The sequence below is a fragment of the Lynx rufus genome, unplaced genomic scaffold (assembly GCF_022079265.1).
Source record: "Lynx rufus isolate CCGP_SWC_20201006 ecotype Redwood Valley unplaced genomic scaffold, mLynRuf1.p SCAF_44, whole genome shotgun sequence".
NCBI classification, from domain to species: Eukaryota; Metazoa; Chordata; class Mammalia; order Carnivora; family Felidae; genus Lynx; species Lynx rufus.
The window spans coordinates 2,153,367-2,176,367 of NW_025814861.1; the positions used below are offsets into that span (position 1 = coordinate 2,153,367).

General features: G+C 52.0%; 1 protein-coding gene across 2 annotated transcripts in view; it reads right to left on the minus strand.

Moving 5' to 3' along the window:
• FUBP3 (far upstream element binding protein 3) overlaps window positions 1-23,001 on the minus strand; it is a 50,565-nt gene that overhangs the window by 15,493 nt on the left and 12,071 nt on the right. Inside the window, exons 2-9 of one of the 2 annotated variants that reach the window (XM_047098134.1) lie at window positions 22,508-22,613; window positions 10,802-10,832; window positions 8,904-8,953; window positions 8,450-8,521; window positions 7,161-7,218; window positions 4,812-4,974; window positions 3,559-3,657; window positions 273-377 (exon numbers count right to left, since the gene is read on the minus strand). In XM_047098134.1, the coding sequence (XP_046954090.1) occupies window positions 273-377; window positions 3,559-3,657; window positions 4,812-4,974; window positions 7,161-7,218; window positions 8,450-8,521; window positions 8,904-8,953; window positions 10,802-10,832; window positions 22,508-22,613 (684 nt within the window). Of the gene's footprint in view, window positions 1-272; window positions 378-3,558; window positions 3,658-4,811; window positions 4,975-7,160; window positions 7,219-8,449; window positions 8,522-8,903; window positions 8,954-10,801; window positions 10,836-22,507; window positions 22,614-23,001 lie in introns of both variants that reach the window. The other variant, XM_047098133.1, reaches the window with a different exon arrangement.

The window sequence follows — 23,001 nt, forward strand, 5'->3', positions numbered from 1 at the left end:
CATGACGCAGAGCACTGAGAAAATCTGGGCTCTGGTCCTCACCTGGGCAGCAGGAAAACCTCACAACCCAGAGGAATGGCCCATTTCCGGGCAATGCAGGACGGCTGCCATGCCCCCCACCGCCTGGCTCCTCCCCCTACGGCTGGGTCCTTCCTCACACCCGCCCCAGCTGCCAAGATGAGATCAAAGCGTGGCCTACGATCTGAAAGCTGGGCCCAAAGCTAGGCCCGTCTGCCTGGGAACTAACTAACCAGCCGGCCGGTCAAGCATACCTCTATGCTGCCTCCTCCCACGCGGGCGTTGAAGTCACCGCGGACGCCTCGGAAGTCAGCTTGGTCCTTCTCCCGGATGATCTCCAACACCATTTCTCTTGCTTGCTGCGTGAACACAGAGCAAAGGCATTACGGAAAACAAAACCCTAAGGAAAGACACGACACCAGGGGAAATTTCAAGGTCAGACCCTGTTAAGTTGGGCTGAAAGACTCAGAAGGCGCTTGGCCGTGGGACAGCTCCCTTCTTGCATTACAACACGAGACAGGGGAAGGCTAGTGGGGGTCACACCGATCAGATCGTAGGTGATGTGTTCCTTACGTTGCCCAAGATATCCACACGGACCAGGGCCCACCCTCTTTTAAGCCACAGTCGGATCAGCACATTTGTGCTGGGTCAGAGCTTAAGACGGCCTGGAGGCATTTTGGCACACTGTCTCTTTCGGAGAGCTCTGTGGGCAGGTTCCACGGAAGAGAAGACATTACAAGACACCCCATCACAGAGGAGCAACAGGGACATAAAGGGAAAAGGCCAGCCCAGGGAGCCCGGAAAGACCTTCTAGTACACAGAGATCAAATACCCCAAATACCCCAAATACAGGCAAGACTGCCTCCCAGGCCTGGCAATCCTGGAGGCACGTCCTTCGTCTCCCCACAAACGCACTGAAGCCCAGCCGGCCGGCCCACACCAGTCCCAGCCCCACCGGAATCTGCCCTAAGCACCAGCCGTGCAGAACAGCTCAAGGTCATGTGGGAGCCCACACTGCACCCGGGTTCTGGTAAACCCAAACCAAACCAAAAAGTCCCAAAATAGCGATTAAAGTCTTCTGACATTTGGAGAAATCGGGAGTACGGACAGGCTGTAAGAGGACGTTAGGGGACTGCTGTTACTTTCTTAGGCCTGGTTTTGCGGAAGTTAGTTCTCAGGAGAGACATGTTGCAGGATCTACGGGCGGACAGTCTTGACGCCTGCCACTAACTTACAACTGGCGAGGAAGACATAAGTGAATAAATAACACACACACACACGCACGCACAGACACAAGTGTGGTAAAATGACAGGCAGGATGGGGCTACACAGGTGCTCACTCTTCTCTCTTTTCAACGTGTCTGTAAGCTTGAAGTTTCTCATGATAAAAAGTTGGGGAGGATATGGGGCGCCTGGGTGGCTCAGTCGCTTAAGTGTCCGACTTCGACTCAGGTCATGATCTCGCGGTTCGTGAGTGCGAGCCCCACGTCGGGCTCCATACTGACAGCTCGGAGCCTGGAGCCTGCTTCGGATTGATTCTGTGTCCCCCTCTCTCTCCGCCCCACCCCTGCTTGTGCTCTGTCTTCTGTGCTCTCTTTCAAAAATGAGCAAACATTAAAAAAAAACAAAACTTTTTTTTAAATTGGGGAGGGGTATCTGGGTGGCTCAGGCAGTTGAGCATACGACTTCAGCTCGGGTCGTGATCTCGAGGCTCATGGGTTCGAGCCCCGCATCGGGCTCTGTGCTGACAGCTCGGGGCCTGGGGCCTGCTTCAGATTCTGTGTCTCCCTCTCTCTCTGCCCCTCCCCCACTCACACTCTGTCTCTCAAAAATAAATAAGAATATTAAAAAAAAATTTTTTTTAAGTTGGGGACAGAGAAAACAAATGAACGATAATTTATACTAAATATAGCAAAGAGACAATTTTCAAATAAAAAAATACTAAAAACCTGTTGTAGTTATTTTCCTGCAAATTTCTGAAGCGTTAACAAAATAAGCTCTTTGCTCTGGTATTCTTTTCATAAAAGAACCAGAAGTTCCAACAGAGAAGGCAAGCCCACCTGCGAGCAACTGAAGAGGTGAAAAGCCCTGGGAGGAAAGGCCCCTGGGGGACCTGGGCCCACCTGAAGGGTGGAAAGGGCTGTGTCGCTGACTGGAGCCTACGGAAAGAGACCGTTTTAATCACTGGCCCTCAATCCTGTTTTAAAACCATTATTTTACAGGGGCTCCTGAGTGGCTCGGTCGGTTAAGCAACCGACTTCAGCTCAGGTCACGATCCATGGTTTGTGGGTTCAAGCCCCGCATCAGGCTCTCTGCTGTCAGCACAGACCCCGCTTCAGATCCTCTGTCTCCCTCTCTCTCTGCCCCTCCCCTGCTCGCGCACACACTCAGGCTCTCTCAAAAATAAATAGGTGAAGGGGATTATGAGGCACGAACTTGCAGTTATGAAATAAATAAGTCACGGAGTTGAGTAGTACAGCATAGGGGGTCCAGTCGATAATGCTGTAATAACCCTGTATGGTGACGGTTATGGACGGTAAGCACGCTTATATCATAACGCCTACAATGTCACAATATGTCGAGTCGCTATGTTGTACCCCTGAAACTGACATGGTATCGTGGGTCAACTACAATAAATACGTAAATAAACACGCACACACGTACGTATAATGCTGGGGGGGGGGGGGGGGAGTGTCGGGGGGGGAATATTTTGCCAGAGACTGGTAATATCCACTGGATCAAAGCCCCAAGACTCTGACAGAGGAACAGCTGTTGCTGACAGACCAGCTCGCAAGGTGCGTCACCCAGGAGCTCCTCTAAGTGCAGCAAAGGCGAGGCACGCTGCAGCGGGCAGGAAAAGAACCTTCGCATCGCACGGGAACAGACACGTCCCCACGCCCGCAGCCCACTCGCATCCCTGCCGACAGCAAGAGGTGGACGGTGGAGCCACCCCTTCAGCTCAGGTCATGACGGTTTCCAGCTAAGCCCCTCCCTGCTTTCGGAAACGGGCTGCCCTCTGTGGCTAGGAGCTCAGGGCACAGGACACTTGCTACGAGGACACACACATGCCCGTGGGGTGCTCACCTCTTGCCTGAGCCAGAGGCCTTGCAAAAACGGGCCGAGAGAGAACGAGCGAGGAAGAGCCAAACAGAGCCGGCACCCAAGGGGACCCACAGGCCACCAAGTGGAAAACTGCATCCGATCGGTGCAACAAAACCATCTTCGTTTATGGGTAAGTGACCCATAACACAGCCACCATCCTCATGGGGCCCTTGGGCTCTCAAAATATGGCCAGCGTAAATGAGGAGCTCAATCATTGAGTCCGAGTTCATTTAAATGGCCGCCTGTGGCCAGTGGCTCTGGTGTAGGCAGTACAACCCCCGAGCCCTTCCACCATCACACCTGGTTTGGGACGACGGCTGACCTTAAATAAGGGACCATCCAGTTTTCGAACTTCCCGAGTGATGTAAAAGCCCTACACGTCCTACCAGGTGATACCCCCACACCCGGGGCCTGCCCGATTCACGGTGTCTTTCCTACCTGTACTTTGAACGGGTCCCCGGTGATGCGGAGAGGCTTGTCTGCTCCCGTAGGCAACGGGCCGTCCTGGATCATGACCATTTTCACACCGGTCCGCTCCTGTGGGGGCAGCACGCGGTATGGCCCTCACCGCCACGAAGGAGAATGCAGTGCCACACGAGAAGTAGGGCTGGGCCACGTCCCACCCACCACGAGGCGCTGTCCCCCGAGGATGCCGGCATACAGGCCATGCCAGAGAGCCTCCAAGTGCGAGACGGAAAACCGGTTCCCCCAACCCTCCTCCTTTCCTGGTCCCCAGAAGATCCCAGTTTAGTGAGCAATTTTTATGTAGTGCCCAGCGCGGACGTCCTCTCGCTGGGGCTGGTGCGCAGCTCTGAGAAGCGGGTGCGACCGTTTCTCTCGTTCACTGCTGGGCGGGCTCTGACAGCAAGTCGCCGGGGCTTCCAGAGCGGGAGGGAGGGAGCAACAGGCGGGTTCCGGCTTCCAGGGCTCTGGAGCCCACGCACAAGCGTGTCACCTGTCCGGGGCCTGGGCCACGAGAGGGCACCCACGGCGGACCAGGACCCCTGACCTGCCACTTCGAAAGCCCAAAAGTTGGGAAATAAAAGTCTGCTCCTAACTCATTTGGCAGCAAAGCCAGCCTGAGGTCACGGAAGCCTATTTCTAGACCCTTCCCTCACTGAGCGTGACCGTCATTGTGTTTGGCTATGGAAACAGGCATCGGATTACAGGGTGCGGTCCCGGAACTTGCCGGGCTGTTCAATTCCGAAACACGTTTGGCTCCCCAGGTCTCTGATGGGGGATTCTGGAACAGAAGCAGCTAACATCCACGGAGCATCTGCTCCGTAGCAGGCTCTGGGCTGGGGTCTTAAACAAACATAAAATCACGAGTATTATTTCAGCTTCTTGACAACAGTGAGGCAGGCACTTCCCCGCCTTTACGGACGAGGACTCCCGAGTCCTCGAGATATACAGAAACGTATTTAAGATCACACAGGTAACGAGGGGGCGTACGGCTGGCTAAGAGCCCCAGCTCTGGACACAGTCTTTTCATCTGAGATGTGGTCATTTGGTGGTAAAATCCTAGCAGAGCGTCACTGCCCCAAGGCCGTGGTAAGTTCGGGGGGCGGGGAGCTGCAGGACTCGGCATCACAGCGGGCCTCAGGCCTGGCCAGGGTAAATGTTCAGAAAAGCATCTGTCCGGCGATGCTGGAAGGTCTGTTTAAGCGCCGCTGTGCTAAGGGCTCACCTACCTGCAGCTGCTTTATTGTTTCCCCTCCTTTGCCGATGACCAGACCCACTTTAGACGCGGGGATAAGAATTTCCTGGATGGTGCTATTGCCGTCTATGTCGTTATGAAAGCCAGGTCCATTCCGACAGCGATCCACAATCTGCCCCAGGAGCCGTTTGGCTTGTCTTTGGGCGGGAAGAGAATCACAAGAGAAGGAGCATTAAATGAATGCGCTAGGCACCCACGAAGGGGAAACAGCACCGGGGGGAAGAACACGAAGCAGTCAAGGCAGCCCTCCATCCAGCTCCAGCTCCTGCCCCCACAACCCGGGAGGTCTCTGCCATCCGCCACGCTACTGGGCTGGAATTTAAAAGCGACCCACACCACACGCCAGTGTTCCAACACAGCCCCTTCCAGCCTGCCCTCCGCTCGTGCTGCTGTCTGGCATTCACTTCACACACGTGTCTCGTCTCCTATCAGAAATGTCAGCCGCTATGGGGGCAGAGACCACCTTTGCTCCCTCTGGTCCCCAGTCCGGCATGACGCTTCCCCCAGAGTAGACACTCAGGATGACACTGGTTAAACATGGGCAGGAGAGAGCAGCGAGAGACGAGACGGGAGGAAAGAAAGCAAGGGTTAGTAATCACCATCCGAATTCCCAGACTCCAAAGGTCTTCTCCCTAACCAACCTGCTCTACGACTTTTTTTTTTAATCTTTATTTATTTTTGAGAGAGAGACAGAGTGTGAGTGGGGGAGGGGCAGAGACAGAGGGAGACACAGAATCGGAAGCAGGCTCCAGGATCCGAGCCGTCAGCACAGAGCCCGACGCGGTGCCCGAACCCATGAACCATGAGATCGTGACCCGAGCCGAAGTCGGACGCTCAACCGACCGAGCCCCCCAGGCGCCCCATCTACGACTTTTGAGCAAAGGCCGTGAACCGCCAGCTTGGTCTCGAGGGGTGGGAGAGGGAGGAGGCAGGACGCTGGTGCGGCTGTAGAGTCACAAACGCCTGCTCTGAGCTTTTCCGGCTGGATTTTCAGGACCCTGCTTTTCCCTGCGATGCTGTCTGGTGCCGGTTTATCTGGAGGCGGGGGAGGGAAACCGCAGTGTTCAACCAGTACCACCCAACCCACCGAGGCCACCTGATGGGGCAACTGCCTTTTCTGCACCAGAATCTCCCCTGGCTGGCTTTTGTTTTGTTTTCACTGTTTATTCTTTAAACCACCACGTACAACCTATTTTTTGGTTCCTCCAATAGGGAAGAATTCAGCTACCACACAGGCTGGCTGTACTGTCCTGAAGTTACAATCCTGTTACCCCGAAGGCCTGGGGAGAAGAGACGCAGAACGGTTAGAAGAGTAAGGTGGGAAACAGATGTTGCCTCTGGGAGTCCTGAGCCTCTGTGTGCAGAATCGGCCTGCGGGTCTTCTCAGCTTAGCGGCTTTTTAGTATTTTGCTAGTGTGCTAAATTAACCTGTGTTGGAAGAAAAATGCCGTGACTCCAGCAAAGCCATCCCGCGTGCCCTAGAATGCACACCTGCCGGCAGTCTTTATTCTGGTTCACTGCTTGCAATGCGACGGCAGAACAAGAGAATTTAAACTCATCTGGACTCCCGGAGAAATGGAGACGATGAAACAGCCCTGTCTTTTGAGCCAGACATAATCTCGGCACCCCTGTCCCCAAGTGCGACGCTACTCAGTGGATCGAAAAGAGGGAAGCGAGCTGACTGGAAGTTAGTACCTCCCTGTCCCCTAGGAGGCTGTCGGATCGACGAGGCCTGCATCTGATACCAGGCTCGGAGCTCGGGTGGCCCAGGGGCGGCAAGCAACGTCAGGTGGTTGCCAGGGCCCCGAAAGCCAAGATGCCCTCTGATCAGGCCATACAGCCCCCCGAGTGGAGCCACGGCCACCGAGAGTCAATTCGTTTGGTTCGCAAGTGTCAGAAGGGCAGGGGGACCGGCCCAGGCAAAAGACCTGGTGCCGGCACGACCCCCTGGTTCCCGAAGTGACGGGCTCACGAATGCAGACCTGCTCGGGCAAAGGAGACAGCGCCAAGGAAGAAGAAGGCTGACTAGAGCATTCGGGTGGGGTGAGCGCACGCTCTTAAGGGACCTGGTGTAGGAAGGAGATGTTAGGACAGCCGCCAGAAACTCTGTGGAATTGGACCGAAACGCGCCACTGCGTGCGTTCAACAGGAAACTCCCCTGGCGTGGCAGCCTCCCGGACCCTTCTCCGCAGGAGCGCCTGCTGTCGTGACCGGGCCGCGGCACAGATCCACCGTGCTCAGTGACAGTTTTGCCCTTCCGTTTCTCCCCACGTGGGGAAGGAAGAAGAAGAGTACAAGGAAAAAGTAAATAAAATAAACTTACTCAATACTTTCTGGGGTTCCGGTAAGTACACAGGGCCTCTCTGGAATCCCAGAACTCTCTATAAGAAGAACCAAGAAGAGGAGGTGTGTTGGTGGGCGCCAGGCCGCTGTGCGCCTTTGCCCCACGTACAGACTGCCTCTCTGGGCTGGCTCCTACGCCGGCCCCACAGAAGCCTGGGCCCCAGAAAAAGACGGTCTGCTTCCGCCCGCGGGCAGAACAGTAAGCTGGGAGTGCCATCCTAGGTTCTCAAAGTCGAAACGAGTTCTGCGGGGGAAGTGGGAGGACATGGCAGAGGTGGCCGAGTGGGCCCTAATGACCAGTCCCGCTTCATTTCGGACCCGTCTCTGTGCCAAGGAGGGCCTGAACCCCGTAACCCGCTCTTCCTCAGTTTCTCCGCTCGCAGAGCGGCGTCAGGTCGCCTGTTGCCAAGCGGCCCGGTGGCTCCCTAGCGAGGGATTTAACGGTCATGCACCGGATGATCTCACCGCGACTGCAAGGCTACCCTGAGACGTCGGGGGCATCTCCGTGGAACTAGTTCCGGGCCATGTGACCACACAGGAAAAGCTTGCTTTCCAACACCACACAATGCTTTACTTTATTCCTTAAAAAAAGCTGCCTCTCAAAATTCTCACTCAAAAAAAAAAAAAAGGACAACTAACACCAATTGCTGCCCTCAGGACACTGTAGTATGTATCTTTTCAGTGGATAACACCTTCTCTAGCGCACTGTCCTCCTCCAAAGCCCCTCCTCCACTATGGAAAGAGAACAAATGCAAATTCGTCGTTAGACCTATTAATAAAAACGCTTCTTCCGCAATCTGTCTCTCTCCATGTCGCATGGTCGAAACGGACCCAGCTGGGGAGGGTCCTGGACTGCGTTTAACACATGCTCATTTAGCCAGAACCCCCAGCTGGCCAGGGCGGTCCCACTGCAGGGACGCTGGTGGGCAGACCCCAGGAGTGATCCCAGAGCCCCAGCACTCTTCCGGGCCCCGCCGTCTGGCATAACATCCTGGTGCAGAAAACAGAGATCCTAGGGCAGCAGGCGTCTGGCAGGGGCCACGAGGAGCCACGGAACTGCGGAGGGCCTCGTGTCTGGGCCTGCTTTTGCCCTGTTTTTTCTGGTTCTCATCTGGGAGTCCGGCTCCAAAAGTACAAGGAAAACAGCAATCCCATATACTTACCCAGGCCCCCAGACTTCTAAGTAACGAGCAAAGGTAATGAATCTGGGAAACTTGGCAAAACACTGATCTCTACCAAACTGAGATCTACGAAAAAAAGAAGCCTTACCTGAAGCAATCTGAATTTTGCAACCAGATTCTGCTTGAATCCGTGAAATCTGCTCACCTCCCCTGCCGATAACTGAAACAAATTGAACAAGGTCAGAACGTGCCCCCCGTTCCATCTTTAGCCATGCATGAATGACTTAATTAACTCAGCAAACATTTACACTTGGCTCGCAGCACTACAAATCAGGGTGGCCTTGGTGAGCCCATGGAAAAAAAATCACAGGTGAAACACAGCAGACAAATACAGGGTACTCCAGCTGAACTGTAGAGAGGGGTGCGGTGGGGAGGAGGACAGGGGTGGGGGTGGGAAGGGAGGGACCCACGAATCTCTCTCAGCCTGGAGAGAGACCCACGGCACTTCGGGGCTCTGGGGGACACACTGTGCAAAGCATTCTACCACAGTGACAGTCACACCGCAAGGTTAATCAGGGCAAGTAGATAATGCGGATACTTACTAAATCCAACCATTTTATCAGGCACTTTGAATTCTTCTGTTATTACTGCCCTAAAAACAAAGAACATTTTGGAAAAACATATAGAATAAAGAAATTCACAGCCATTTTAGGTTTTCCCCAAATTTCCCGTACGGGCAATGCTGGAAGATAGAGACTTAAAATGAACCGTGCCGACTGGGCCACCAAGGCCACAGCCCTCGAGAAAAGAGCGCCGTCTGATGGACCCTCTCCGGTCAATCACTTCTCGAAAAGACCCAAGCCTCCTCTCTCCTTGTGTCAGAGGAAGAAACCTCTGATTTTTCATGAAACCGTCAACTCTCCTAACAGCTGCCTTTTCTTCTCAGTATTGCCTAACACTCAAAACATTCTTTGGGGCTTGCGGAGTGAGTGTAGCTTTCTCTTCTGGTCTCCTTTCTGGATACAGATATTCAACATCTCTTCAACATTCCCCGTTTCCCAATCTTTTTCTTGTTTTCCGGCCTCCCTCTAATTTATCTGATGTTTAGGGTGAGATACTCCCAATGGAACCAGCATCCAACAGAGGCCTAATCAGTGCTGACCAGGACGGAATAATCAGGTACTTCCGTTAAACGCTATCCCGTCCTTTACGTGTTGGGTTGTTTTTCACTTTTTTTTTTTTTTTTAACAACTACTGGCCTGGTTCTTTCAAACAAACCTTCCGATTTGCCATATAGTGTATTGCGGACAATATCCAATTTGCCCGACGCCCCAGAAAGCAATCAAATCTAAACATTTACCTTAGGAGGATGCTAAATGCAAGTAGTTTAAAAAGAAAAAAGGATAATAAGCATTTTTAAACATCTCTCGCACAGCTGGATTTTTACCCATCACGGAAAGGATCGAATAAAACGCACGTTTTTAGGGCAAGTGTGGCACTTGGAAGGAACTCAATAGCGTAAGTAGCACTTGCCAGCGTGGGAGAGTGACGTCTGATACTAACAACGTCGTTTAAATTATTTTAGCTCATTAAAAAACAAAGCAAACCAGTAACACAGCAATGGCAAAACCCAGGCTAAATCTTCTGGTTGACTGGTGCCTGAGGATTTCTAGAAAGCCCCCAACATTTGTGCAGCATACAAGAGGACACAGCTGTATCGCTGCTGGTGAAAATGAAGGATAATATGTTACAGTAACTGATGCACAGCACAGAATTTCATCCGTGAGGAAAGAGACACTGTCCCAGGCTTTCCTGTGTATTTCATTCTTTTTAAAGGATAACGTTGTGACTGCAAACGCTGCACCTTACAGAGACTGGTCTGTTTAAAGCCCAGAGGCCTTTGTATCTCTCTAAATCCCCAGTCTGTAAGGGAAGGCTATGAAGGTAAACTGAGGCAGGGGATCACATGGGCACTTCTCCAAGGTTCTCTGGCAAGTCCCTGCTACAAGGGCACGGGGTGGGCCCTGGGCTTCTGCCCTCTCAGGCCCACGACTCCTTGTGAATCACAAGCTTTATCCTGTGAAAGCCCAGTGACTCACACTTCTTCGGGACGCGTTTGCTCAGATGAAGACGTTAAGGGTTCTCAAAACACGGGGAAAGCTGTCAAATCAGGATGGAAAATTTCACAGTCTCTCCTTTTAAATTAGAAGTAGGTGGACAGAGAAAAAAAGCAGCTCCCACATCCTAGAGGTCCATTAAGTTTACATACAACAGTGGCTGATTTTTAATACTCCCTGTTCATTTATCCCTCGAGCTTCCAGTGTCTGGGAAAGGACTATTAAAAACAAAAAACAAAAAAAAAACACCTGAGCCTTAAAGAAATCTAGCTCCTGGTTTTTCACACTCTCAACCTCTGACTTGCTAACACTCTAGTACAGATGGTGGATCAATAAACAATTAGAAATGATCAATAAATAATAAAACATAACCCACTGCTTACCTTTGATGTACCAAGGCCCCTAACTGGTTACCTACTGTGGCAAAGAGAAAGAGAAAAGAAAAATCAAAGCATTAGCACGGATAAACTAACTCCATCCTTACACAAGTTCTTACCATTTCGGGGGCGGGGGGGAGGGAAAAAAAGGCAGGCAGAAAGAAAGCAAACAGTAATTTAGGCTCAGTGGCTGCAATGAACGTGTTACATGATACGAAACAGGAGGGGACGTCTTGATCAACACAGTCTCTAACCCAGTGTCCAGCTGAACGCAGGATAAGAAATTGATCTGTGTGTCCACATGCTGAGAGGCCTGGGAGAAAATCCCGCTCGCCTAAATCCCTCTCCCTTCCCACCTCCCTCCTGCTCGGGATCCAAACTCAATGTAAAGATAGTGAGGGTTCCCTCTTTCTCTTTTTCAAACAAATGAGAAGATTTACCCTCCGAGCCCGGGAGCATTGTTAAGGACGGCTCCACGGCAGCTGTGGTCACTGAGAACGTGCACATATGTTCCCGCCGGCCACGGGGCGTCCCCCCACCCCACCCCCCAATTCTCCCTGCCCTCCCGAAAACATACGCATCTCAGGGAGAGGAGCTGGCATCTTCCCCCCTCGGGCCCCTTCGTTAACCCACCGCCACAGTCCACACGTCGTGGATGTGAAGAACGGGCAAGTGTCCGTCTGGCCCGTTTCACAGAGACAGCAGTACCAAACGGCCCCTTACTGTGAAAACCCACTCTGCAATCACAGTCCCACAAAACCACTTCAGCCACGCTTTCTGTTCGAGCTTCCCCTCTTTTAGCTACTGACGAGCGGCTCCCTCACCAGCCATCAGCAAAAAGGAGTCCGTGCTGTCTCTCTTTTGGAAAACGCGGCCCGGGAAACACGGTCAGCAGACACTGAAAAAGTACAAATCCTAAACATATTCCAAGGAACTGAATGGACCTTATGATGTGCTAGTGAGACATTCAAAAATAGGTCTCTGGGGAGAGTGGTGCGGGGGACAGACAGGAGGGAAGTGGGGAAGGGTCCGTCACATCAGCTTCAGAACAAAGAGGGAACTAGTCTGACATCTCGAGTCCATGGCTCCCAATTGCTTTTTTTTTCTGCGTGAACTTAACCCTGTCCTTCTGACTGGACAGGAGCTGGTCATAAGAAGACAGAGGAAAAGAAACCAGGTCGTGATATGTATTTTTTAAATGTCTATTTATGCGGGAGCACAGCGGGGGAGGGGCAGAGAGGGAGGGGGACAGAAGATCTGAAGCAGGCTCTGGGCTCTTAGCTGTCAGCACAGAGCCCGACGTGGGGCTCGAACTCACAAACCGTGAGATCATGCCCTGAGCCGAAGTTGGACGCTCCCCCCCCTCAGGTCATAGCTTAGAAGAAGAAGAAAAAGCATAAAGAAACAATGTTAGCAAAAAGTAGACGAGGCTACTGAGTCAATACCGTATCTCTTCCGGATCGATGGCAAGATAATGGTTTGCAGCCAAAATATTGACACGATAAACCATTAATCTGCTTATCTCAGGGATAAGAGAATTGTTTTTCATTGAATCTTAAAATTCTCGTTTTGCATTTCCAGTTTGAATATGACAAATGCTCTCTCTCACTTGGGATGGGCAGTGCTCACGATTCCCAGCAACACGGAGACTGGACAGTTACAACCTTGGGCAAGGAACCCCCATCACACACTCAGCCCCTGGATGTCGCGAGAGAGGAACGTCCGTCACGGAAGGCAGTGGGTCTGAAAAAAACAGGCTGAAGAAGAATAAAGAAGAACGCCCACAAAAGAGTGCCCATGAGTTTGGCTACCTGTCCCTCCTCAAGGGTCCAGCTCAGCCTCTCTGCTTGCTGTCAGAATTCCTCTCAGGGGCCAAGAATAACATACACTGAAGACAGGGACGCTGAAGACTAAGATGGCCTGAAATGCCAAGAACGCAGAGAGATGCTTAGTCCCCAAACAGGACAACACAGCTGGACCCTGGCTCCTGGCCCGCTGTGCTGTTTGGTAAGAGATGTTCAAAAGGCGGATGATCTTCAGAGATTTGGGCCAGAAAAGCCACAGAAACAGGGTAAAGGGCAACACTACCGTAAAGAAGTTCATGAGGTTCACGAGTACATTCAGGAGGCTCTTGGTCAAAAGCCATTTAAAATTTTGTGCCTGTCACAAAAAAGGACACTCCTCTTGTCGGGAGGGTTATGTGTCACAGGTGTTGCACACATGCACACACGCACACACACACACACAGTACGGCCATATGCCTTGCTGACAAAGGGGAGGCATTTGCAAAGATTGAAACCAGAAGCACACACACCATCATCCCAGAGACATGGATGAGAGCCACACCGAAGAGTGAGATCAGGGGTGTCTGGGTGGCTCAGTCGGTCGAGCGTCCGACTTCGGCTCAGGTCACGATCAGGTCTCGTGGTTCTTGAGTTCGAGCCCCGCGTCGGGTTCTGTGCTGACAGCTAAGAGCCTGGAGCCTGCTTCAAATTCTGTCTCTCTCTCTTTCTCTCTGCCCCTCCCTCCACCACTCAGGCGCGCACACGCGCTCTCTCTCTCTCTCTCTCAAAAATAAACATTGAAAAAATTTTTAAAGAAAAAAAATGAAATCAAATTCCAATCTGGACTCAACTCGAGTTGGACTCTTAGGAAGGACACGCAGCCCCCTTCCTCCATGCAAATACCGCAGTCCTAGGCTGAAACACACGATTTAAAGTTTCGGTTCCTGCAGAAACATTCCCATTTGAAGCCTCAAAATGAAAACCAGCAGTTAGATCAGGGAAGGTAGGCATTCACACAGCAGCCTGGTAACATCTGACTCCACGAACGGGGCAGGGCGGGGGGGGGGGGGGGGGGGGGCGGGCTTCTCTTGGTCTTCATGATGAAGGGGGGGAGTCAAATAAAGGAGGCTTGCGGGAACACCTATCAAGTTCAATTCAATAGTAACTACAGTCATTTTACTGTAAAAAAGGCAAAATACTGCATACCGTCAGTTCTATTTCCTGTTAATGGTGCGTGCTGGCCAATAACGCTTCATCTCTCCTCCAAAGTTCAGCTCAGCCCCATTCCGGCATGTGTGCATGCATGCACGCACACGCACGCACACACACACACACACAGACACTCGTGCACACACAGTGTGGCTCTCATCTACTGTGGCACCCCGCATAATGGGAAGCCATCTGGGCTAGGGGAAAATGAGCTTCCCCATAGAAAAGATTCACGCCACAATATAAGAAATTCTTTCTAAAGAGTAGTAATACTCTGCCAATTTCAATAATGATCTTTGAAGAAAAATAAGGCACTGGACACATTCCCGCCCCGCCCCCCTGCTGTGAGGAGAAAACTGGCTTCCTTTCTCTTCTCCGAAAGAAATGCTACCAACCATCACTGGGGAACATACCCAACTTTTCAATATGCATGCATTTTAACAGCCGACCCCCATTCCCGAGGAACAGCAGCACCCACGTCCTCCTCGCAGGTGCGCAGAGCAGCAGACCAGAGGCGGGGGAGCGGGTCGGCCAGGACAGAAAACATCAGCACCTTTTATATAACTGACCAAACAAATAAACAAACCAAACCTTCTTCTGCAGATTTGGGAAACAATCCCGCACCCGTGCCTGGATTCCCTGGGACTCTGACCGATGCCCTTCCAGGCCTCGGCTCCCGTCGGTGATACCTGTGGTCAGCTGCAGGGATTTCTCCCGTTTTCAAAGCGTTTTTAAAACGCTTTTCTCCCAAGGACAGCACAAAGGCTTCCCGTGTTCTAAGGAGGCAACTCTCCCCAGCCAGGGCCACAAAACACAGACAGGCTGAGGTCAGCTGAAAGTCCCTAGGCAAGTAATCCCTCAGGACTTCTTGCAAATTGTCATTTGTAAAAGGTGAGAGCGAACCCAAGCTCCCCCAAGCTCCTCTCAATAAGGGCGCCCTCACTTGTAGGCTAATCTGCTTTGGGGAGCCGCCTCTTGTAGGTGCCTCACCCGCTGAGTCCACTCAGGCCTTCAAGAGCCCAGGGGGGGCAGACGCTTTCCCAGTAGGCCCCGTCTACTGACAGAAGGTGAAGGGGCCCAGGTCACGGTCTGTGCTCCCGAAGCTGTGCTCCATCCAGGTCAGGCCTCTCTGGCCCAGGCACTGGGCCAGTCCCAGGGTAACACGGTGCACCAGGCCACCTTGGCCCTCAAGAAGCAGAGTCTTAGGAGGGCAGGAGAAAGCTCTGGGCGAGCAGTAACCTGACCTAGTCTCCAAGCCTGCGGGGGTGCCGGGAACCCCACCCGCACCCCTCCACAGTCCAAGCACCTACCCACTGCCCGACCCAAGGAAAAACAAGTCTGTGATACATGTGTGTAGCACTAGGCCTTATTTTCGTTTAAACCGGTGGCCATGAACTCAATATTGGGGATCACGAGCAGCTTTGTTAAAAACGAAGATAAAAAAACAGCATATGATATACAGTAAGGGTACGTATTCCATAAAGCCTTTTATTTCAGCTACACGGGTTTGAACGTGCGTGTGCTAACTGGTTCGGATGGAAATACTGTGAGCAGTGTTTTAAAAGTTCAAAAATAACTTGTTATAATCCTTAGGATAACCTCACGAGGTGGGTATCGTCCCCATCTCACAGGTGAGGAAGCAGAGGCTCGGAGAGGCTGGGCAACCTGCCCAAACTCACACAGTTAACAAACGGCAGAACTGGGATTCACACCCTACTCTCCCACTTTGGAACTCCCCTTTGCAGGCATGCACCATCATGGCACAGGAGACAGAGATTCAGGTTCAAGTCCTCCTTCTGGCACTTCTGGGGCATCTGCCCTGGGGCAAACCGCTTCTCCAGACATCGGTATCCTTATCTACACGAAAGGGAATTCGGGCTTCAGGGTTCCTTCCAGTCGTGTTCTTCTCTTATTCTATACAGGGGCCTCCCCACCCCGCCATCTCTAAACCCTGGCCATCACTCAACTATTCTCCATCCCAGAAACGTTATATAAATGGGATCACACGGTATGCAACCTTTTGGGATCGGCTTCCTTCATCCAGCTGAATTACCTGGAGATTCATTCAGGCTGCCGAGTGTACGAAGAGTTTATTCCTTTCACTGCTGAGGAGCGTTCGTTCCGTGGCACGGATGTGCCATTTTGTTAACCATTCACCTGCTGAAGGAAATCTGAGTTGTTACGAATAAAGCCGCGGCAGGTTTTTGTCTCTGGAGGACAAACTGGTGTAGCTGTGTGCTGAACGACAATGTGCGTGCTGAGTTCTGTACGTTCTCTAAAGAGGCTGTGCCATCAGACGTGCTTTTAAAAGCTCCTTGGGTGGTTCTTGCACCCGGCCAGGGTAGAGGGCCAGTCTGGGTCACCCATTTCCTAGAAGGATTTGAACAGCTATAAATCCCCTTTCAACGTGACATCTAAAATCCTGTGTACGAGCTTTGGTCGTCGACGCCACAGATTCATTCATTCCTGTGGACGATGCCGATCTACTGTGTCGTATCCAGTCGGCTAAGCCAACTGTCGAACCAGTCAGACCATACTTTGCCAGGAAAGAAAACAAGTCTCACTTCCTCTTTCCAACTCACACATACGTGTTTTTATGCACCCACATGACTACCACTCACTTCTCGATTCTAATCCTAAAACGGGTGGATGAATGCAGGGGAGGAGGGGACCGCCTGAGCCTCTGCCGGAAGTTGCTACCTGAATAGAACCAAAATCAGATGCTTCCCCATCAGTGTGTCTTAGGAGGATTCTCGTGCTTTGTCGCCCTGGGAATCCCCATCCAGAAATCTGGACTCCTGCCTCTTGAGGCGCCCGGCGACGGTGACGTGCCTCCGTAAACCGAGGGGAAATGTGACCGGGGACACGGAAAGGAGAAGGGCACGGGGTCTCCGGCGCAGACACAATTCCCAGAGGGGTGCGTTTTAGGGAAGAGGGTGCACACGAGGGGAGGAGCTGGGAAGGGCTCCCTGAGGGCCACGCCCGCCCACCTCACCCCGGGGAGTCTTCACTCCCCCTGCTGGAAGACCAACCACTACTGGACACTCCTGATCCCCACCCCGCCCCCCAGGCCTCAGGCACTACGGGGGAGCGTGGGCTTTGGGGACAGTGCGAGCGGGCGTGTCTGAGATTCAGTTTCTCTCTTTCCAAAGCAGACACCCTGGTCCCCGCGGGCTCCCGCCAGAGGCGGTGCGGGCCGTGCACAGTGGCCCACACGCCCATGCCCCCCGGCAGCAGGAACCCTGGGCCTCCCCGCGCCCCAGCACTGACTGCCGCCTCTCATCCCTCTTCCTGCTCGCCAAGTCTGGGTTTGAACAGATCTTTCCTCCTCAGTCTTCTTTCTCCCTCCACTTTGTCCTGGGCCACACGTGCAAACACAAAACTCAGCCAGGGCCACAGAGATGCTCCGTCTCAGTCTTCCTGTAAGTGGTTCATGTGAGAGCACACCCAAAAATTCTGCCTTCGCACCCCAAGAACACCAGCATGATAACGTGAGAAAGTATGGCACTGGGGGCGCCCAGGTGGCTCAGCCCGTTAAGCGTCTGACTCTTCATTTCGGCTCAGGTCATGATCTCGTGGGTCGTGAGTTCGAGCCCCACATCGGGCTCTGGACTGACAGTGTGCAGCCTGCTGGGGATTCTCTCCCCCCCCCCCCTCTCTGCCCCTCCCCTGCTCTCACACGCTCTCTCTCTCTCTCTCTCCATACATAAATAAGCTTAACAAAAAAGAAAAAGTACAGTACTATCTAGGACGACTGTACATAACCCTCAAAGACACCGAGGGCCCGAGGGCCAGCTGCACAGCCATGCTCCTGGACATCCAGAGCTACTTTTAAGCTCCGATGGCAGAGCTGAGTAGGTGGGACAGAGCCCATATGGCTTGAAAGTCTAAAGCAATTTACCGGATGGTCCTTTTGGGGGAAAAGAAAAAAAATGTTTAATTTTGAAAGAATAAACATCTTACGGACTGTGGGATCATGAGCTGATCGAGAGCTGGATGCCGAACCGACTGAGCTACACAGGCGCCCCCTCCCCGAATGGTCCTTTAAGAAAAGTTACGCCAACCCCCGATTCTGAGTAAATCTGCACCTCTCAAATCTCTTAGCTAATACTACTCTCTTCGATTTGGAGCTTGCTTTCCGTAAAATGTTCTAAGTGCTCATCTTGGATCTGAAAAGGAAGAGGTGAAGCATCACGTGTTTTATCCACCAACTATCCACCTACTACACTTATCCACCAACTACATAAGGGAGGTGAGGAAGAAAGAGCCCGTCTCCATGATGTAGCCTGCAGGGTTCGGCAGGAGAAGCGCCTGGTGTCTGCAGACGTGTGCCCTGGGGAGGGGACACCGGTTTAGGACTTCAGAGCAGTGTGGCGGGTGTGTGGAAAGGGGGAAACGGGGAGAGGGGAGGGAGGGGAACAGGGGCCAAGAGAAGATAAAGAAGCTAGGGAGCACCCGGCGAGGCACTGAAGGGAGTCAAAACGGGTCCCTGGGAGGATGTCCCATCACTTCCGAGACCCAAGGACTGACCGGGACTTGGACAAGGTAAAGATTCTTCACTAAGGTAAAGCGCTGGGAGGGGGGGATGGGTTTCAGGAAGAGCGAAGACAAGAGACAGGACCTGCGGCAAGGATGGGGAAGCCGGTAGAAGGGCAGGCAGGGAAGGGTGCGGGACCCCCTGGGTAGCGGAAGCTGCCACAGGTCTTAGAACAGAGGAGTGGAACTGGTCAGACTGGCTCCAGCCAAGTGGCCTCGGGGGTAGCAGGGAGAAGGCACTGGATAGAAAAGCTGTCACAGAGAGAGCAGCAGGAAGAGTCCCGAGCTGGCAGGGTGCACCTGCCAGAAACTAGGAGGTGTGGGTGCTGACTGAAGATGTGGAGAGGTACGATGACCTGAGCCTGACCTGAGCCGAGCGGAGGGCAGACTCTGGAAGCCAGGCTCCGACCCCTCTTGAGTGGGCTCACACAGCGATGGCCCGACAAGCTCAAACTGCTCTGGACACAACTGCCCCAGTCCCTTCCTACAACAAGACCAAGTCTCGTCCCTTAGTTGACTCGTTTTCGCGCTCCTATGCATACACCTGTTTGCAAATCTCAAGGCCCTGCCTAAACCTTCTGCCTGGGCTCTCCGCCTGACTTCCGGGTTGAAGCACTTTTAAACACGCCCAAGTAACACCTCCAAAAGCCTCTAGGGGACTGAGCTTTAACCCCCAAAGGTTAAAGAACTCGGCTTCCCGGGAAAGGTAGAGGGTTCATGTTGCCAAAGAAGTGATCTGGTGAACTTCTGTCCAAAAAAAAAAAAAAAAAAAAAAAAAAAAAATCAAGCCAAACCAAACAAACAAAAAACTGCAAGCAAGCCCTTTGGAAATCTTTGTTGCTCAGAAAAAAAAAAAAAAAAAAAAAAAAAGTGCGGCAATTCCTGCTCGGTGTTCGTCTCTGCTCTCCTATGCTCTCGTCGCATAGATGGTATAGCCATGACCCTTCGAGAAAGCTGTCCGGTCACCACGAACATCACCTTCCTTGACGGGTCCTGTTCGTTCGCCGAACTCGTTTATCCAAGAGAAGAGAACTGGCCTAGTGACCTTGCCACCCTCGTCAGAAGACGATCTCGGCGTGCTCTGAACCTGCCCCCAACTCCCAGAGTTCTCTCTGACCTCAACAGCAAATGCCACAGGTGGAGAGCTGAGCCGGAGGAAAACAACTGGCCTAATTCTGTTGTTTGGAAGGTGCTCAGCAGAAGAGGATTAACTATCAAGCCGTCCTGCCCAATGTAAAAAGCCTGGGGGAAGTTTCTGGTTCTTCACACACAGTGTGTTACGTAAGACGGACAGCTGGCCCGATACGGGAAGGTTCGTCCCTACTGTAACCAGGCTTCGTGTTCAGAAGGAAGAAGAAGAGAAACCGTGTTCAAAGTTTTCTGATTCCAAGGATTCGATCCCGCAAAGGCAGACACGGAAAAACCTATCGTCCTCAAAACAGGAAGTGACCTTACACAGCGGCAGCATCCAAGCGAGACTCTGGACTCACCAGCTGCACCTGCCTGCTCTTTGTCAACAAACCCAGCAGCTTTTACAAATTTCTTTGAAATGGGTGTCCAGCGGGTTAACAGGAGAAGGAAGTCTGCCAGGGGACACTGGTTTCATTTGCAAATACCTCGGCGCTCTTTATGCAAAGGACACAGTGACGGCCTACTCTGTGCACACAGTTTGCACTTCCCCACCACGTGGCGGGCACAGGCAAGGCAGAGCGCGGTGAAAGGTATCGATCGTGATTTCTGGAAACAGGGGGCCGGGGAGACTGGACTGTCCATTACTGGGGCGTGTGCTCAGAGCCAGACAACTCAGTTTTATTTTTGTATTGACGTCCTGTAAGAAGAGGTGAAGCACGATTGCCCTGAGAAGGGAAAATGGTTACTTCGCATCAGAGCTTTTCACGAAGGCGAAACTGCAGAAAACGCCATCGGTCATATTTGGTCTAAGAAATCACTAGCACCAGCCAAACAAGATCACAGGGGACCGTTTTGGAGCAGCCATTTAAAATGGTCACCGGGCGCCTGGGTGGCTCAGTCGGTTGAGCGTCCGACTTCGGCTCAGGTCATGATCTCACAGCTTATGAGTTCGAGCCCCGCGTCTGGCTCTGTGCTGTCAGTTCAGAGCCTGGAGCCTGCTTTGGAGTCTGTCTCCCTCTCCCCGCCCCTCCCCTGCTCGCTCGCTCGCGCGCTCTCTCTCTCTCTCTCTCTCTCTCTCTCAAAAATAAACATAAAAAAAATTTTTTTTAAATGGTCACCTAGGGGGCGCCCTGGGTGGCTCAGTCGGTTAAGCAAGCGTCTGACTTCAGCTCAGGTCACGATCTCGCGGTCCGTGAGTTCGAGCCCCGCATCGGGCTCTGGGCTGATGGCTCAGAGCCTGGAGCCTGCTTCCGATTCTGTGTCTCCCTCTCTCTCTGCCCCTCCCCCATTCATGCTCTGTCTCTTTCTGTCCTAAAAATAAATAAACGTTAAAAAAAAATTTTTTTTTAATAAATAAACAAATAAATGGTCACCTAGTTCCAATGGGGTAGACCTTGCCTGGGTGTATATTCATAAACAGTATCTTGGGGTGCCTCGGTGGCTTAGTCAGTCAAGCGTCTCTCCTGATTTTGGCTCAGGTCATGATCTCACAGTTTGTGGGTTCAAGCCCCACGTTGGGCTCTGCACTGGCAGTGTGGGGGCCTGCTTGGGACTCTTGCTCTCTCCCTCTCTCCCTGCCTCTCCCCCACTCGCATGCTCTTTCTCTCTCAAAATTAAGTAAACTTTAAAAAACAAAAACACGGGGCGCCTGCGTGGCTTAGTCGGTTGAGTGTCCGACTTCAGCTCAGGTCATGATCTCACGGTTCGGGAGTTCGAACCCCACAATGAGCTCTGTGCGGACAGTGCAGAGCCTGCTTGGGATCCTCTCTCTCCCTCTCTCTGTTCCTCCCCCACTCGTGCTCTCCTTCTCAAAATAAACTTAAAAAAAAAAAAAAACCACAAAGAAGTTTAAGCAGAAAGGAACTTTTACACCAAAATGAGCCACAGCCCCCTTATAAAGTTCCCAGCGTGAACCTATCCAATTATTCCAAAAAGGTTACCAACGTAACCTTTAGATGTTTAACACCTAAAAACGATGGCTGATGGGCACCGAGGAGGGCACCTGTTGGGATGAGCACTGGGTGTTGTATGGAAACCAATATGACAATAAATTACATTTAATAAAAATAAATAGATAAATAAATAAAAACAATGGCAATCTCCCCTTTTGGAAGACACTGGAGAAATCAGTCACACCAAATTACTTTTTCTACATACACCAAAACACGCTTCTTTTTTGGAAAAGGAAATTGCTCTGTATATCCTATTGAACACCTTGATTTTTTTCCACCTAATAAGACAACATAGAAATAAGTACATACACACGGCTGGGTAGGCATGCAGACTGACAGAAGGTCAGAGAAGACACTGGCTGACCCACTGCGTGCATATTCGTGTACAACCTAGTAAACTTCAGACTCCCTCTTCCAGTCCTACTTTGCAGGACACCCAATGTGATCAAGGAGGTCCAAGTTCTCTGAACAGACCCATCTGATAGATACTCTTCGCGGAGGTGCCGGGGACAGGCACTTCCACGTTGGTCTCAAACTCTTTGGGGGGCTGAAGTGGGGTACAGAACCAAACCACCAAATAACACAGGAATGAATGAGAGATGGGTGCTTCTGGAGAGAGCCTGTCAAAAATGGGAACGGTGAAAAAGGGAGCCGACCGAAGCAAGGTCACACCCTCCCCCGCCCCCACCTTCTCTTTCTCTAAGGTCAGGATGTAGCCACAGGCTTCCTAAGAGTCAGGCATCGAGTCTTAGCTTTTCTTTGGAGAAGAGTGGGAGCTTCAACCCCCACGCGCGTGTTGGAAGCACGAAGGGCCACGTCACACAAAACTCTCGAATCAGTCGAGTGACTTCCGAACTGATGCGCAAAGGCCTCGTCTTTACCTCCGAGCCCAGCTGTAAGCACTCTTGCATCATCAAGGCGACTAAGAGCTCAAGTGCTGGAGAGTCGCGGAGAAACATCAACCCCAGGCGGTCCCCTCGACCGCACCTCCTCAGGAGGACGCTGGCGGCAGCTGTCGTGGCAACGGCCGACACGCGGTTCCGGCCTAAGTGGCAGGTTCGCTACCATCTGAAAGGCAAAGACGTTTCCCCGCAACTTACCTCCGTCATCCAAGGGCCGTTTCTGGACTCCGTATCCATACACTGAGGGGTCCACTAGAGGTGTGGAATTATTCAAGTGAGGAATTGAATCAATTTTAGCAGCAATCTACAGAGAGAATCAGATTTAAAGACTCAGTAACAAATCCGGGCTCCGTTTGAGGGAGAAAGACGAGAGAGCTCTCTTCAAAGGCCTGTGTTACCCCGCTTCTCCCCCTGACCTAGATTAGCACGAGGCAGTGTCACTGAGGACACTTTTCATTGCTAACTGAGTCTTCTTTCGGCCTCAGTAACAACGTGTCTTTAGAAGTAAATACTTTTGAACATCAGTCTTCTACAAATCAGTATTTCTAAGCCATCCCTTGAAATACAGGTACGCTGCATTCGAAGAAAACAGGCAGGCCACCGACATGAAGAACTCTGTTCAAAAGGTTTTATTTATCGCAGGATTCCCTTAAGAAACCAATTCCCCGGTACTGTTTAAAAGGCTGTGTTTG